General features: G+C 45.3%; 1 protein-coding gene across 3 annotated transcripts; it reads left to right on the top strand.

Moving 5' to 3' along the window:
* Window positions 1-2,890: 2,890 nt before the first annotated feature.
* LOC138774986 (vacuolar-sorting protein SNF8-like) lies at window positions 2,891-16,099 on the top strand. Of its 3 annotated transcripts, none has more exons than XM_069955751.1 (8): window positions 2,891-2,992; window positions 5,047-5,097; window positions 7,026-7,164; window positions 7,527-7,631; window positions 7,774-7,846; window positions 11,874-12,015; window positions 12,988-13,062; window positions 15,539-16,099. In XM_069955751.1, the coding sequence occupies exons 1-8, from the start codon at window positions 2,939-2,941 to the stop codon at window positions 15,674-15,676; spliced, it is 777 nt and encodes a 258-aa protein (XP_069811852.1). In that variant the 5' UTR covers window positions 2,891-2,938; the 3' UTR covers window positions 15,677-16,099. The 3 variants fall into 3 exon arrangements, with proteins under 3 accessions (XP_069811852.1, XP_069811853.1, XP_069811854.1); XM_069955752.1 differs by lacking the exon at window positions 2,891-2,992 and adding an exon at window positions 3,014-3,040; XM_069955753.1 differs by lacking the exon at window positions 2,891-2,992 and adding an exon at window positions 3,162-3,398.
* The last annotated feature ends 618 nt before the right edge of the window (window positions 16,100-16,717 follow it).

Genomic DNA, 16,717 nt, shown 5'->3' with positions numbered 1-16,717 from the left:
TACCTCAAGCACCAAGTTAAGCACTGAAATCTGTATCAAGATTATTGTCTGTAAAACATGTACTGTCAACCTGCAAAAGCTCTACAGTAAAGTTGTTCTATTTTTATATCAAACGCACAAGCCTCTATCTATATCTACTCACACCTTTACCTATACACACATATGGCATTAGATGGCCATAACAGCTGACTATTGTGTATTATACCAATAGTTATTTGGAAACCACACTCACTAGGAAATTCCTATTTAGAGGAAACTCATAGGAGGAGCTGTAAAAATATTGGTTCAGATTTATTTGTTACAAATATAAACTGTTGTAATTTTCCATTAGCATCCAATGACAGGCCAGGTTTCAGATCTCATCAAGCTCTAGTAAAAATCATACCTGAGCCATTATTAGTTGCTGTGGGTAAATTCTATGAAATGACTAAGGGTACTATTACACGGAACGATAATCGGCTGAATGGGCCCTATCCGACCAATTATCGTTCCGTGTAATAAACACAACGATTAGACGATGAACGTTGTCATCGGCTGAACGTTGATATAGGTCCAGACCTATAATTGTCAGCCAGCCGTCGGCTGGCGGCTAACGATTTGCAAAAGAATACATTACCTATCCATGGTCCAGGGCTCCTCCTGCTCCTCTTCTCCCTGGGTCTCGCGCACTTCAGCTTCTCAGCTGCCTGTCTTAGCTGACAGCCGCTCAGCCAATCACAGGCCGGGACCACCGTGGCCAGTGATTGGCTGAGTGGCCCGTCAGCTAAGACAGACCGCTCTGAAGCTGCAGCGCGCAGGACCCGTGGAGAAGAGGAGCAGGAGGAACCCCTGGACCCGGCATAGTTAATGTATACCAGTTAAGCAAGGGTTGCAAGGACATCTGTAACGATGTCCCTGCAGCCCTTGTTAAACGATTACCGGGCTGTGTAATAGGCCCTGTAAACGAGAGCCGATCTAGCCGATCGGCGCTTGTTTACATTTATTATCGAGCCCCTATCGGCCCGTCTAATAGTACCCTAAAGGCCCTATTACACTAAACCATATTGGCCTTACTTGGCCGATTACCGACCTGTTTAGTATGATAGGACATGTTGAAAGGCAACAATGAGCCGGCATACACAATGTCAGCCAAACGTGATCTTTCAACACTTTGAAAGATCGCGATATGTTCAGCGAAAGGTTTGCTGCGTGTCACTCCATGTAATAGGATCGGGGACAGGAAACCGCTGCTGACCGCAATGAGCAGCCCAAACAATCTGAGGATCATTAGGGCAGCCCCTTCCACTGCTCCCTACTTGCTGTCTGTGCATGGCTTGTCAATTATCATTTTGAATTGATTTCAATGGCAATTTGGATTGCAGACACACCCAAATGTGCCTGCAATCCAAATAAAAGAAAACTATGATCACCCGGCTGATACTGCAGTATTGGCTGGGTGAACATGTCAAACAGCGGCCGTTGTTTGACATGCCAAACAACGGCCCTGTCAAACAATGGCCATTGTTTATACAGTGTGTGAACATAGCCAAAGGATACACATCTGGTTAAAAACTATTATGGAGCAGCATTGGCTGCTTTAGGCATGCAGTTTGTGCATGCCTATGTCCATCATGACAGGGACACAGCCATGACACTATGTTTGTTTTGTTTTGTGTACAGTCATAAAAGGGGGGACTAAAAACTGAACAAGAGCACAGAGGAACCATGCTACTTTGTGGGTGCATGAGCACTATTATTGTGTGAGGGGGCTCCAGTACTGTTTGGGGGCACTGTAACTGTATGGGGCACAAAAATAAAGTGTAAGGCATCAATGGGAGCATTATTCCTATATGGTACCTAATCAGTGGAAAAAATGGTAGGAAAAAATTTGCCAGTAGTGCATGCGCAATCTGTATTTTCTGTGGAACTGCAAAAGATGGGATGGTGATAGTTAAATTAAAGGAAAAGTCCATGGTCATCCTCTCCAGCAGCCACAGCCCGCACAGTTCTAAGAGTCGGGTCGTGACATCACCATGCTATCCAGGAAGTGACATCACCATTTTATCCAGGAAGTGACATCATCATGTTATCCAGGAAGTGACATCACCATGTTATCCAGGAAGTGACATCACCATGTTATCCAGGAAGTGAAGCCTTGATGCAGTAGTAAGTGCAGGGGAAAAAACACTTTATAAGCATTTCCCATAATAAGTGTTTATTGGTGATTTGTATAACTTTTGGGGGCAATACAATACTTTAATAAACATTTTCACTGGACTTCTCCTTTAAGGTAATCTGCGTTTTTTGCGGACGTTACAGATGTAACATCTGCAGGAAATGGAGATCTAATAGACTTCTAATTGTTCAGCAATTACGGTCCACACTAGATCATGTCCTATTTTTTCCAGAATGGATTGCAGATCCGTGAAACTAGGTATAATGTGAATAACCCAATAGAAATCAATAGGCCCTAATGTTGTCTGTAACTGCGGATCCGCAATTACGGACAAATTTACAGGACGTGTGAATAAGGCCTAGGCTGATTATCTGCCAAATTCTGCAGTCTGAGACAAAAAAAGAAGAAACAGGAACTGAGAAATTATGATCAGAGAAGACTCCCCCCTGTAGTCACTGGATTCAACTGCATCTAAATCTCTTATATGATCTGCAGGGTGCCTTATTGGGTACTTGTACTCAGGCAGGTACTAGGTGTGGTTACACTAGTAAAGTAAAAGAATGTACTAATACTATAACAAATCATTAATAGGTCTTCACAAACATGGCCGCCTCGATGTCTCTCTATGAGTGTAGTTGCGGACACACTTTGAGTGGGATGTGTCATTAATATCTCCCCCTAGCGGTTATAAGCGTTTTCATCACAATGTCGTCATCAGCTGGTGTCGGCGTCGCGCGGTGGTGACGTAGGAGAAGTGCGGAAGTGAAGCTCCGAGCCGCAACGATGCACCGGAGAGGGGTGGGAGCGGGGGCGATAGCCAAGAAGAAGCTGGCGGAGGTGAACGGACAGTTGTTAGCCATGCCGTGGGCTCTCCGCATGTAACTAGTGTGTAGACGTGAGATGCTGTTGCTAGTAATGTGTCTTATTATGGTGACTAGTCCGTAAATGTAGCGTTATCCGTCCAGTGACGTCACATGATGAGAGGAGCACTAGCTCTGTAGTGGTATCCGCACTGTTACCCCTAGCAACCAGTCCTGTAAGCTGATTGGTTATTAGGAATACTACTTTTATTTTCCCTCTCTGTTGCCCCTTCCTCTTTGTCAGTGTTCTCCAATTTGTTGCCTCTGAGCTAGTGCCAAACTACAACTCCCATCATGCCTCAACAGAGTCAGTGTCCTGCAGGAGGGTCATGTGACCTCCACCGCTCACAGCATGTCCTGCTGACCACCAAGGCTTCCTAAGAGTAAGCGCCATGTGTGGGGGTGTGCAGTGGGCACCGCTATCTAAGGCAGCGATGGGGAACCAGCTGCCCTCAACTGCTTCAAAACTACAACTCCCATCATGCCTGCACACCGCAAGCCTTGTTTGTCCAGGCATGATGGGAATTGTAGTTTTGCAGCAGTTGGAGGGCCGCACATGGTGCACCACTGATCTAAAGGGTTGTATGTAAATTACACTTAAAGGGGTTTTACAGACCTTGCTGGTGATGACCCATCCTTATGGAATACTTTTTATATCGCATTAGTTGGGGCTCCGACATCTTGCACCCCCACAATCACCTGGACTGTTCAAAGCACTTCATATCCCTCTCATTGGTTTCCAGGCACAGCTCCACACTTTTTTTAGTGGCAGGGCCTGGTACTGCAGCTAGCTCCTATTCATTTGAATGGGACTGAGCTGCTGTACCAGGCGCAGTTACTAGCAGAAGTAAGGAGCTGTGTCTGGGCTTTTTAAGGTGCTGTAGCCATCTCAGTTAAAGGGGTACTCTGTCTGGGACCCTTTTTCTACAATAGTCATTGGAGGGGATGGGTGAAAACAATTACATCCACTTACCTCCCTAACTCCAGTGATGCAGCCCGCATCCAGCTTCCCCGGTCTCTGACCTTTTCGTGGTCTGAGTCAGGACTTAAAGCGACTCTGTACCCACAATCTGACCCCCCCAAATCACTTGTACCTTCAGATAGCGGCTTTTAATCCAAGATCTGTCCTGGGGTCCGTTCGGCAGGTGATGCAGTTATTGTCCTAAAAAACATCTTTTAAACTGGCAGTCCTGTGCCCAACGGCCGGGGCCTAGAGTATCTGTGCATTAGGCTGGCACAAACTCTGTTCCTCCTCCCCGCCCTCCTCATCATTAGGAATGCCCCTGACAGATTTTCTACTATTCATCAGCTGTGTGAATACGGCACATGGGCTGGATTGTTAAGGCACCTGTGCAGTGTTCACTGCAGAGGAATAGGAAAAATCCTGCCAGTGGCATTACTAATGATGAACAGTAGGGACAGAGGGGCGGTGTAAGGTAAGGGCACAGATACTCTAGGCCAGGCATGTCCAAACTTTTTTCGAAGAGTGCCAAATTTGATGAAGTGAACATGTGCGAGGGCCGACCATTTTACATGCTATATGCTTTATAACACAGGCAGATAATAGCAAGCTGGATACCTGGGGGGCCGTAAAAGTTCGGAACGCGGGCCGCAAATGGCCCTCCGGCCGGACTTTGGACATGCCTGCTCTAGGCCATGGCAGTTTGACACAGGGCTGCAAGATTAAAAGTTGTTTTTAGGACAGTAACTGCATCACCTGCCGAACGGACACCAGGACAGATCTTGCATTAAAAGCAGCTTTCCGAAGCAGCTGCAGGTGACATACTGTGAGCTGTGGTCTTATAACAGCAGGGGAGCCATTGTTGGGCAGATGTGTAAGTGGTATATCACCATAATGCAGCCGGCTGGCAGTGTACAAATGTAATGATCATTGTAAGGTATACAGATAGGAGAGGAGTGGTCTGTATTTGCTCATACATAATACAGCAGATTTTAGGGACCCACGTATCCCCTTTTCCATGTGGCAGCACATAACTGTATAAATCTTAATATCCTCTCTTTCCTTCTCAGGCAAAGTACAAGGAGCGAGGGACTGTCTTGGCCGAGGATCAGCTTGTACAGGTGACTAAGGCCAGAAATAGAGATACATCCGGCTCTGTGCATTGCAATTACTAATATAAGACAAGGAAGTGGTAAAACATTGTACATCATGAGGGGTTGTCACTTGTCTGACACCCACAGCATGGCTGAACACTTCAGGAAGAGACACCCAGTCATTATATTGTGATGCATAGCGACAGATGTGTGATTGACTCTGCCAGATCCTTATACACCCTATACCAGGGATGTCAAACTCAGGCCCTCCAGGTGTTGCAAAACTACAAGTCCCATCATGCCTGGACAGCCAAAGCTTTGGCTGTTCAGGCATGATGGGAATTGTAGTTTTAAAACAGCTGGAGGGCCTGAGTTTGACACGTCTGCCCTATAAAGATGGTAAACGGATTATAAATGTATTCATATAGACAGATACGCCTCTTAGTAAATCCAGCCGAGTAAATGGGGGCAGGGCATTATAAATATATTTAGTAAATCTGTCAGCCCCTTCCTGCTGATAAGCCCCACCCACTTTGAACAAACTCAGAAAAAAAATTTCTGCCAGAAAGCTGACTTCTATAGTATAATAAATCCCCTCCTAAAAAAACATTCATTCTTATGGAGCACTGTTAGATCCCCCCACAATCACTAGCCAGTAAGTGATTATGTGGCCAAGCAATGCTGCCACATTATTCTACCAATATGGTCCATGATATTCCGCCTGTGTCTGTTATGGGACAGTCACCCATTTTAAGGGTTTTTCTGCTTTTAGACATTGTCTACTTCAGGGGTGTCAAACTCAGGTCCCCCAGCTGTTGCACAACTACAATTCCCGTTATGCTTTAGCTTTGGCTGTCCAGGCATAATGGGAATTGTAGTTTTGTAACAGCTGGAGGGCCTGAGTTTGACACCTGTGGTCTACTTTTTAGAAGGGCCCTTTGAAAATAAGACTATCACTTAGTTGCCCCCTGCTGGAATCCTCAGCTGTATTATGCAGTGAAACCCGTCAGTAAGTGTTCAGTGTCTCTGCAGCACCATCACAGAAGACATTAAAGAAGTCCGGTGAAAATTGTTATTAAAGTGTTGTATTGCCTCCCAAAAGTTATACAAATCCCCAATATACACTTATTATGGGAAATGCTTATAAAGTGCTTTTTCCCTGCACTTACTACTGCATCAAGGCTTCACTTCCTGGATAACATGGTGATGTCACTTCCTGGATACATGGTGATGTCACTTCCTGGATAACATGGTGATTTCACTACCCGACTCCCAGAGCTGTGCGGGCTGTGGCTGCTGGAGAGGATGATGGCAGAGGGATGCTCAGTGTCCCTCCAATGCCCTGTGTCCCTCAGTGTCCCTCTGCCATCATCCTCTCCAGCAGCCACAGCCCGCACAGCTCTGGGAGTCGGGTAGTGAAATCACCATTTTATTCAGGAAGTGACATCACCATGTTATCCAGGAAGTGACATCACCATGTTATCCAGGAAGTGAAGCCTTCATGCAGTAGTAAGTGCAGGGAAAAAAGCACTTTATAAGCATTTCCTGTAATAAGTGTATATTGGTGATTTGTATAACTTTTTTGGGGGGGGGGGGGGCAATACAATACTTTAAAAAAAATTCACTGGACTTCTCCTTAAAGGGCCCGTTCACACTACGGAATTGGCGCCGATTCCGTAGTATGGACAGACCCCTAAGCGCACACAGCTCTCATTTAAATGAGTAATACAGGATAGGTCCTTCAGAGCAGGAGACACTCTTGGGTACCACTCTGAATAGATGATCCCTCGGCTTTGAATGATCAGAATTCCCCAATAGGGTTTCTAAAAATAGGCTTTTTAATCTGGACCGTCTACAGGCGTGCTCCAGATAATAAAATGCCACTGTCACATCCCATCATTCACCATTTGTTTTTATGTGAATCGCTCTAAGCCTGTTTTTTTCCTCATTTGTAGATGTCTAAGCAGCTAGAAATGTTCAAAACAAATCTGGAAGAATTTGCCAGCAAACACAAGCAGGAAATTCGCAAGAATCCCCAGTTCCGGGTCCAGTTTCAGGATATGTGTGCAACGATTGGTGTGGATCCTCTGGCTTGTAAGTTCAGTAATATAATACGTATTTATCACCAGTGGCTCCATCCAGCAGTCAGTTTCATATAGCGTTTAGGCTTTGTGTAAGATGTATCATGTTCGATCAGGGATGGAGAACCTTTGGCCCTCCAGCTGTTGCAAAACTACAATTCCCGTTATGCCTGGACAGCCGACAACCGAAGCTACAATGGGAATTGTAGTTTTGCAACAGCTGGAGGGCCGAAGGTTCCCCATCCCTGTGTTAGATGATCACTGTTCCCAAATGTGTCCTTGTAGAATCACAGTGATTGATGAGTTTATAAATCCTCAGTGTTATATCATTTAAGATTCATTCTAAAGAACAAATGGTTCCTTATTGTTTTCCAGCTGGTAAAGGCTTCTGGTCAGAAATGCTGGGTGTCGGAGATTTCTACTATGAGCTTGGTGTACAGATAGTAGAAGTGTGTCTGGCTCTAAAGCACCAGAATGGAGGTAAGTTTGTCATACATTTTTAGATGGCAATGACATGGAAGAATATCTGAAAGCAAGTAGAGCCCCTTTAAGTGACCCCCTGAGCTCTGTGGGGCTCTGTAGATTGCTTCATCACTCTTAACATGCACTTATTTGTTCTAAGGTCTCATCACCCTGGCTGAGCTCCACCAGCAGGTTCTGAAGGGAAGAGGGAAGCTGGCTCAGGACGTCAGTCAGTGAGTATATCCACATGCAGCCGGGGTCACTGGGAACTGGCATATTATTTTCGAGAAAAATAGTTAACCCCCCCCCCCCCCCAATGATGGTGTATTTGTTACACAGAATAGTTTCTGATCATGAAATAAAATGTGATATTTGTTAAATAATGTAACTACTAGTTTTTAAATTAAAGGGGTTCCCCAGGCTTTCAAAAAAAAAAAAAATGTCTGCTTTCTTCCAGAAATGGCACCACCCCTGTCCTCTGCTTGGGTGTGTGTTTTGCAGCCATTGTAGTCAATTGAGATGAACTGTAATACCACACACAACCTGAGGACAGGGGTGTTCACATTGTGTAAAAAAAAAAAAAAAAAATAGAAAAGGCGGCCACTTTTTCTATTTTATTTATTTTTTTTTTTAAAATAACGTCCATTATCAGCAAAATTTAATTAAAGTCAATGTAATGACGGGCACCCAATACATACAGTCTACTGAATAACGGACATCGTTCACGCGGCAAACTAATGTTCATGACAATTCGTGGATTTTTTTCAAACAATGGCCGTTTTTTAGTTGTTCACACACACACACACTTTTTTTCAATGTCCTTTCACCGTCTATACTACTAAATTTGATGGACCCTCAAAAAAAAAAAAAAACATACACAAAAGGGCCTGAGCTAGAATAATGTATCAACGGCCATCATTGTAATCACGTCCGGACACCAAAAAAAAACAAAATGATAGACGTTATTTGGTACCCAAAGAAAAGGAAATTGACAAAGAAAACATCATGTAGAGATAGGCATACACTGCATTTTTCTAACCCTGGATAACCCGTTGTATAATACATATAGCAGTCACTGCAATGGGTATGTTATAGATATCTCTATTGGTGCCTGTACACTAGTGATGTCACGATACCAGAATTTTGAGTTCGATACCGATACTAACTCTTTTATTTCGATACTCAATACCAGTTCGATACTTAGTAAAGTATAAAAAAAAAAATAAAAAAAAAATACAGTGGTAGAAATATAATACCCCTGCACTATTACAGTGATACCAATTTTGGGACTATTTTTATTTTATTGTGTTAAAAATAAAGTTAGTGATATCTGTCTAAGACAGCTCTGCTGCATCAGCTATCACTAAGACAGCTCTGGTACATCCGATATCACTAAGACAGCTCTGCTGCATCAGCTATCACTAAGACAGCTCTGCTGCATCAGCTATCACTAAGACAGCTCTGCTGCATCAGCTTTCACTAAGACAGCTCTGCTGCATCAGCTTTCACTAAGACAGCTCTGCTGCATCAGCTTTCACTAAGACAGCTCTGCTGCATCAGCTTTCACTAAGACAGCTCTGCTGCATCAGCTATCACTAAGACAGCTCTGCTGCATCAGCTCTCACTAAGACAGCTCTGCTGCATCAGCTCTCACTAAGACAGCTCTGCTGCATCAGATATCACGAAGACAGCTCTGCTGCATCCGATATCACTAAGACAGCTCTGCTGCATCAGCTATCACTAAGACAGCTCTGCTGCATCAGCTATCACTAAGACAGCTCTGCTGCATCAGCTATCACTAAGACAGCTCTGCTGCATCAGCTATCACTAAGACAGCTCTGCTGCATCAGCTATCACTAAGACAGCTCTGCTGCATCAGCTATCACTAAGACAGCTCTGCTGCATCAGCTATCACTAAGACAGCTCTGCTGCATCAGCTATCACTAAGACAGCTCTGCTGCATCAGCTATCACTAAGACAGCTCTGCTGCATCAGCTATCACTAAGACAGCTCTGCTGCATCAGCTATCACTAAGACAGCTCTGCTGCATCAGCTATCACTAAGACAGCTCTGCTGCATCAGCTATCACTAAGACAGCTCTGCTGCATCAGCTATCACTAAGACAGCTCTGCTGCACCACCCATCACTAAGACAGCTCTGCTGCACCACCCATCACTAAGACAGCTCTGCTGCACCACCCATCACTAAGACAGCTCTCCTGCACCACCCAACACTAAGACAGCTCTGCTACATCAGCTATCACTACGACAGCTCTGCTGCACCACCCATCACTAAGACAGCTCTCCTGCACCACCCACCACTAAGACAGCTCTCCTGCACCACCCATCACTAAGACAGCTCTGCTGCACCAGTTACCAAGATTGCGGAGGAAGAGAAGAGGAGGTTACACAGGATCCCACACACTACAGCCGATCTTATCTGCTCCTCTCAGTCCCGGCCACCTCCCCCACCTGCCAGCCGGCTGGATCCTCACATGTGCTGCACTTCCCCCGGCCTCCTCTCCCGGATCTCACAGACCCCCGCTCTCCCTCTTCATCCTCCCCACCTCCAGCCTTCTCCGTCCTCCTCTCTCCGTGACCTCCCGCTCTCCCTCTCCAGCCGCTCTCCTCTGTGCAGCTCCGGCTCCTCTCCCGGACATCCCGTTCTCCCTCTCCTCCGTCCTCTCTCCCGGACCTCCCGCTCTCCCTCCAGCCTTCTCCTCCGTCCTCCTCTCCCGCTCTCCCTCTCCAGCCGCTCTCCTCCGTGCAGCTCCGGCTCCTCTGCATAAATCATCTCTCTGATAACAGAGTCTGGCAGAGCCGGACTCTGTTATCAGAGAGACACCAGCAGCGGGGGTCTGTTACACACAGTAGCCGACCCCCGCTGTATATGGAGCGGGCTCAGGAGGGCTCAGATGCCGCTGTCAGTGTGACAGCGGCATCTATATACTTAAGTGCCGGCTATTTGAATTTGGCGCCAATGGGAGCGGAGGGAGGGAGAGCAGAGGAGGAGACTGCAGGGGGCAGGGGGAGGCACATAGAGAACACGGCCGGCGCTCAGCTAGCCGCCCACCGTGTTCTCAGCTTAACTTAAAGTTTCGATACCAGGAAATCCTGGTATCGAACCGTTTTTTTTGCCCGAAATATCGATAGTAGTATCGATATTTCGGTGCATCGTGCATCCCTAGTGTACAAACTGCATCCTTAAAGCAAATGAACCAGTACATAAGCTGGTAGAAGGTTTCATAGTCAGCTATTCGACGCTTCCATGCTTGTTCCACAGGTGCCATTTGTCTGAAAATCCGCCACCCCGCCCTGTAGTTATGGCCGCTTTTCATTATATGTAAATGAGGATGTTTGGTGCACGGGGGGCGGGCCTAGGTCTGCTTCTAGTGCACCAAACATGCTCATGTACATAACGAAGACTGTCCATAACTACAGAACAGGGTGGCAGATCGGGTTGATATGGTTCCCTGAACTGCTGTATACAGCTCCTGCAGTAGTAGCTGTATTCCCGAAAAAAAAGGACTTTAATCCCCCGGGCGTGTGACAGGCAGCGGCGGGGAGGTAGTCATCTGGACGCCTCCCTGCCTGTATCTAGTCACCGCTCTCTGCCTGTCAGTGCGCTTGGAGAGGATGAATGACGGGCAGAGAGGTCTGTTACTGGCCTCTCTGGCTGTCAATCATCCCTCCGAGCGCGCTGACAGGCAGAGAGCGGTGACTAGATACAGGCAGGAAGCCGCCCAGATGACTACCTCCCCGCCGCTGCTGGTCATGCGCCCGGGGGATTAAAGTCCTTTTTTCGGTAATACAGCTCCTGCTGCGGTTGCGGTCGGTATGTTCCGCAGCTGCTGCAGGAGCTGTATACAGCGGTTCAGGGAACCATATCAGCCCAATTGGGCTGATTGGTTCCCTCTAAGCTCTCACAGATGTCACTGCAGGTTTCAATTGTAAATGGCTGAGCAGTAAGTTATAGAGCACTGGCATGTACAGACTGTGCCTGCACCTTCATAGCATGTGATGTAAAGCTACTGCGGATATTACGGGGAGAAAACAGGGGTTGGGGGGGGGGGGGTTTAAAGGGGCCGGGTCATATATCCGTGCAGGTATGTGACCTTCACTAGACCAGGATCCAAACTTGCAGCATGAAATCCGCTGCGGATCCGGTACATGTGAAGCTACCCTAAATGTTTTGTGCATGGTGTATTAAGCCTTGTTCCTTTCCCCCAGTCTCTTTCACGGAGTACAATTCTTGTTTCAGGGACGATATCATCAGAGCAATTAAAAAATTAAAAGTCCTTGGCAGCGGTTTTGGTATCATCCCAGTGGGCGGAACGTACCTGGTGCAGTCGGTTCCTGCTGAGCTGAACATGGATCACACAGTGGTCTTACAGCTGGCGGAGGTCAGTAAAGTTATATCACCGGACAGGACAGGCAGCAGTCATTGGTCATTGTACATTTTAGGCGTATAGTATAGTGTTAGTGAGCACTAGAATAAGTAAGGCTTCTCAAATCCAACAATGTTGATAAGCGTCAATAACTAGATACCAAGTAATGTGAAGACATCATCATAGCACCAGTCTGGAGTTTAAAGGGTTGTTCCATGCATAACTATTAATCTACTAGATGGAGCAAAAAATAAATGGAATCATTTAAAAACAAAAATGCCCCAGTGTCTGGATATTGCTGCTGTTATGGTGCCCCCTGGTGTTCGTTTGATACCCTATTAGAACATCCACCTATCCATGGTATCCAGTGTTGGCGGTCACACATGCTCAGTAGCTTATCGCCTTTTGTGAGCATTGTACTCTGTTGGTTCTGTGTGGCACCACACAGCTCTGCTCAGAGAGGGGCATATGGATGTTCAGAGCACATTAAAGGGGAACTATCATCAGGTTAGACAAATCTAACCTGTCCCTATTGCACAGGAGACAATGAGAAGCAAACTCCAAACTGCTCTGGAACTGCAGAAAGGAAGAAGGTAAGAGACATACCTTTCTCCTCAGCGTCTCCTGTGCAATTACACCTGATATGTGACGTCACGGTATTTCAGAGATCTACTAAATTAAGGAAAATAGCAGTATATGTGCATTTCCCATAATTAATGTACATTAGGAATTTGTCTAACTTTCCATAAGTAATAACATATTAAAAAATACTTTTGGCCGAACTTCTCCTTTAATTCTGCTGAGTTACACCACCGCTTTATACAGCAGAATTTCTCTAGGATATGGTAAGAGTTGGGGTGAAGGGATTTTTTTACCTCTGACATGCCAGGTACTGTTATAGGAGAATTGCCTCAGAATGACATTGTATATTGGTGATTCTGGATTATTAAATATATTTATCACTGGACTTTTTTTTTTCTCCTGCAGAAGAAGAGCTACGTGACAGTCAGTGAAATTAAATCAAGTTTAAACTGGGAGAAAGAAAGAGCAATACACGTCCTGGTGAGTGTCCTCCCTTCTGTGTCATTAGACAGCCGGACACATGCGGGGTAGTGTCTCTGCTCTTCACTAGTATTACTGCCTATCACAAAGGGGCACAAATAATCAGTGTTACCCTTAGCAGCAATTCAGATGCTATACTGAATGGAATATGAGCTTGGTGCCACTAACCACAAATCTTTAGTGAAGTGCTTTATATCACATACTTGTTGCAGAATTTCAGCTGTGCAATCCACTATGATCCATTATGGTACAATGTAAGTCAGTGGGGTTTCAAACTCTGTAAAGTATGAATTATTGTAACACATGTATGTAATTCTGTTGGCTTTGTAAGGCAGGTCAAACAGTGGAATGTCTATGCAATAGGGGGATGTATGACCATCATTTCATGCACTGCTGAAGTTAGATACGCTAGATGTATTAACATTGAAGATGAGTACAGCTGGAGCATGCTCGAGTCCATCTGAAAGACTGCATTTCATTACCAGTGGCTGAAGAGGTTGGATGCAACCCTTAGGCTACTGGGAAAAGCCTATGGCTGTATTCATGATTTCCAGGACTCCATCCAACTTCTTCAGCCACCGCTAATCAAATGCCGAGGCTTCCGGGTCCGGACAGACTCAAGCATGCTCAATTTGCACTCATCTCTACTTAATATACACAAACATCTTAATACATTTAATTTCCTTTGGGTTTCTGCCACGGATTTTTCGCTTGTATGGCGTTGATTATTCCAGTTTAGTGGGCCTAGTCCACCTTTAGACTACCCAGTGTTGTCTCCAAGTCAAGAAGTGGATATGCTTATCTGCCTTGGAAAAATCTGACTCATGTAAACTAAGGTGCATATTCCCAGTGCAATGTTGTTTTCAATATGGAGTCCACAAAGACAGCATTCATTGTGTGTCGACCCTCAAGTCAATGCAAATTCAGACGTAAGCTGCTGAAGATTACTTAAAGGGGTACTCCGGCACTGATTAAAAAAAAAAAAAACCCATCAAACATAGTTTCCCCACTTACCATCCCTCCCGAGGCTGTCTCCATTTGAATTTCCCGCTGTTTGCAGGTCCCTGAACCTCCAGTTTGTGTCTTCATTTTTTCTTCACTTCCTGGTTTAGGCTTTCCCATGATGCACTTTGTCTCCTGTGATGTCTGACTCTGTAAAACTGTTAGTAGAGAGATAGGGGTGCACAGCAGGACTGGGTGGTGCTGGTTACGGATGGATCTTCATCCACATATAATCCAATACAAAGACTCCGTAGCACTCGTTTTCATATGCAAAGTGTTCAGACGTTTATTTACAGCGTGAAAAAGGCAAGGCCAGGAAATATACAATCATTGCTTTGAAAGAGATAAATATTTTGGGTTATGGCGACAGTGGACGTTTCGACCCTGTCCAGGGTCTTTCTCAACGTCACTTGGTGTGTAGATGGGAAATGCGCTCCCGGCGCTGGTCTGTGGCATATCAGGCGTATCTACACACCAAGTGACGTTGAGAGAAAGACCCTGGACAGGGTCGAAAGGTCCAGTCGCCATAACCCAAAATATTTATCTCTTTCAAAGCAATGATTGTATATTTCCTGGCCTTGCTTTTTTCACGCTGTAAATAAACGTCTGAACACTTTGCATATGAAAACGAGTGCTACGGAGTCTTTGTATTGGTCTGTAAAACTGTTAGATGGCTTACAGCTTGTTCAGCCAATCAGAGCTGAGCAACCTGTGTCATCTGACAAAGGGAAATATGTAGAAGACGGCACTTCCGTGGCGGTGGTGCTCTAGGTGAGAAAAATGTTCAGATATTAGGAAGAGCCCGGCACTCACCAAGTAGATTATGCTTCTTTATTGTAGTGTAGCAAACATATGGTACAAGGACGCGTTTCGGCCAAGCATGGCCTTCATCAGCTAAGGGGTGTACACCCCTTAGCTGATGAAGGCCATGCTTGGCCGAAACGCGTCCTTGTACCATATGTTTGCTACACTACAATAAAGAAGCATAATCTACTTGGTGAGTGCCGGGCTCTTCCTAATATCTGACAAAGGGAGGCTGGCCTAACAGGGCTTAGACCTGCCTCCCTCTTGATGATGTTTTGTCACAAAATGGCTTCCTGGGGGTCAAGTCATTAGGTAAGAATGAGTTTACTTCACTTCCTGGTTGGGGGGTTGAGGGGGGAAAAGATAGGTGATTGAAGCATATGCAAAGTTATATAACTTTTTAATGTGTTTCAATTACTGGGAAAAAGTTTTTCACTGGAGTTGTCCTTTAAGTCAGGGGTAGGGAACCTTGGCTCTCCAGCTGTTACAAACCACAACTCCCATCATGCCTAGACAGCAAAAGCATGATGGGAGTTGTAGTTTTGCAACAGTTGCAACCAGTCTGGAGATAAGTTGCAGCATGGTTGTGCCATGTCTTACAACCACCAGAATGCAATGTAAAATTACTTCTTACTCTAAAATGCTGAGTGATCGCTCTCTCCTCTTCCAGGAACACTTACTAAAGGAAGGTTTGGCGTGGATTGACAAACAAGCAGCAGGGGAGCCCCAGTACTGGCTGCCAGCCCTCTTTTCCGAACTTTATTCCAGACAGATTACTCCAGATGAGAGTGGGGTGGGGGCTCCCTGACATCTGCCGCTGACAACTAATCTCCACTACCTCAGACTCGCCCGTCTATGAAAAGAGAAGCCTTTGAGGAAGCATTATTATCTGCTGGGGTGTAGCTGCCATGGGCTGCAGAAGGTATATGTATCTTACTTGTAATGTAGCACTTCTGTCCCCTTTTATATCTGAGCACTGGAGGGCAGTAGGTGTGATGCAGAGGACGGACTGTGTGTTTGCAGAGTTCACGTCTGGTCAGTACATACGCAGCATACCTGTAATATTCCTTCCCGTGTTTTCAAGGCTCTGTGAGTACCCAGCAGTGTATGCAATCCGACACGGGAGGATTGGGCCTATAGCAGCCATTGATCCTTAACAGCCTGGATGAGGAGCAATCTCATGTATCAATGTAATATACTTTCTATCAATAAAACCTTGGAATATTTACAATGCCAGATATTTTTATTGTGGGTATTAGGAATCTTTGCTTCAATTCTCTGGAGCAGGAAAATCTTAGTGTTTAGTTTATTGATGCAGCAGGTAACAACAATCTACTGTATATTTTACCACTTTACAGTATGGCAGATGGCACAATAACTCAACTCCAGCCCAGACGGGGATTTTATTATTTTATTTATATAAGATTCCGATTTGCCAAATAAATCTTTACTGTACTTAATCCACCAACCAGTCACAGACCCCCGACATGACTCGCAATGAACATCACAACATAATAGAAGCAAGCAGTGTTCTTGAATGTCATAGTTTTCACAATAGGGAGGTGGCATATCAAATGGAGATGTATCCCTTGACCGGTCCAGAGCGTCACTTTGTAAGCACTAAGAGAACATAATCTTAAAACACACAACTTTCATGGATCCTTTTAACAGACACAAAGCATATTAGAACAATACAATATCAAGATGTACATACCTGCTCTTTAACTTACTAGACTGATCTGTGTATGATCCCCCATAGTCCTGTCGCTTATAAGCTTGCAGATCTAATTACTACAAGTTTTTAGTATGCTTTCTTTAACATATTCTCAGGTTTTTTTAAGATCTCTGC

The sequence above is a fragment of the Dendropsophus ebraccatus genome, unplaced genomic scaffold, assembly GCF_027789765.1.
Source record: "Dendropsophus ebraccatus isolate aDenEbr1 unplaced genomic scaffold, aDenEbr1.pat pat_scaffold_1204_ctg1, whole genome shotgun sequence".
NCBI classification, from domain to species: domain Eukaryota; kingdom Metazoa; phylum Chordata; class Amphibia; order Anura; family Hylidae; genus Dendropsophus; species Dendropsophus ebraccatus.
This window is presented reverse-complemented; position numbering and strand designations above follow the sequence as displayed.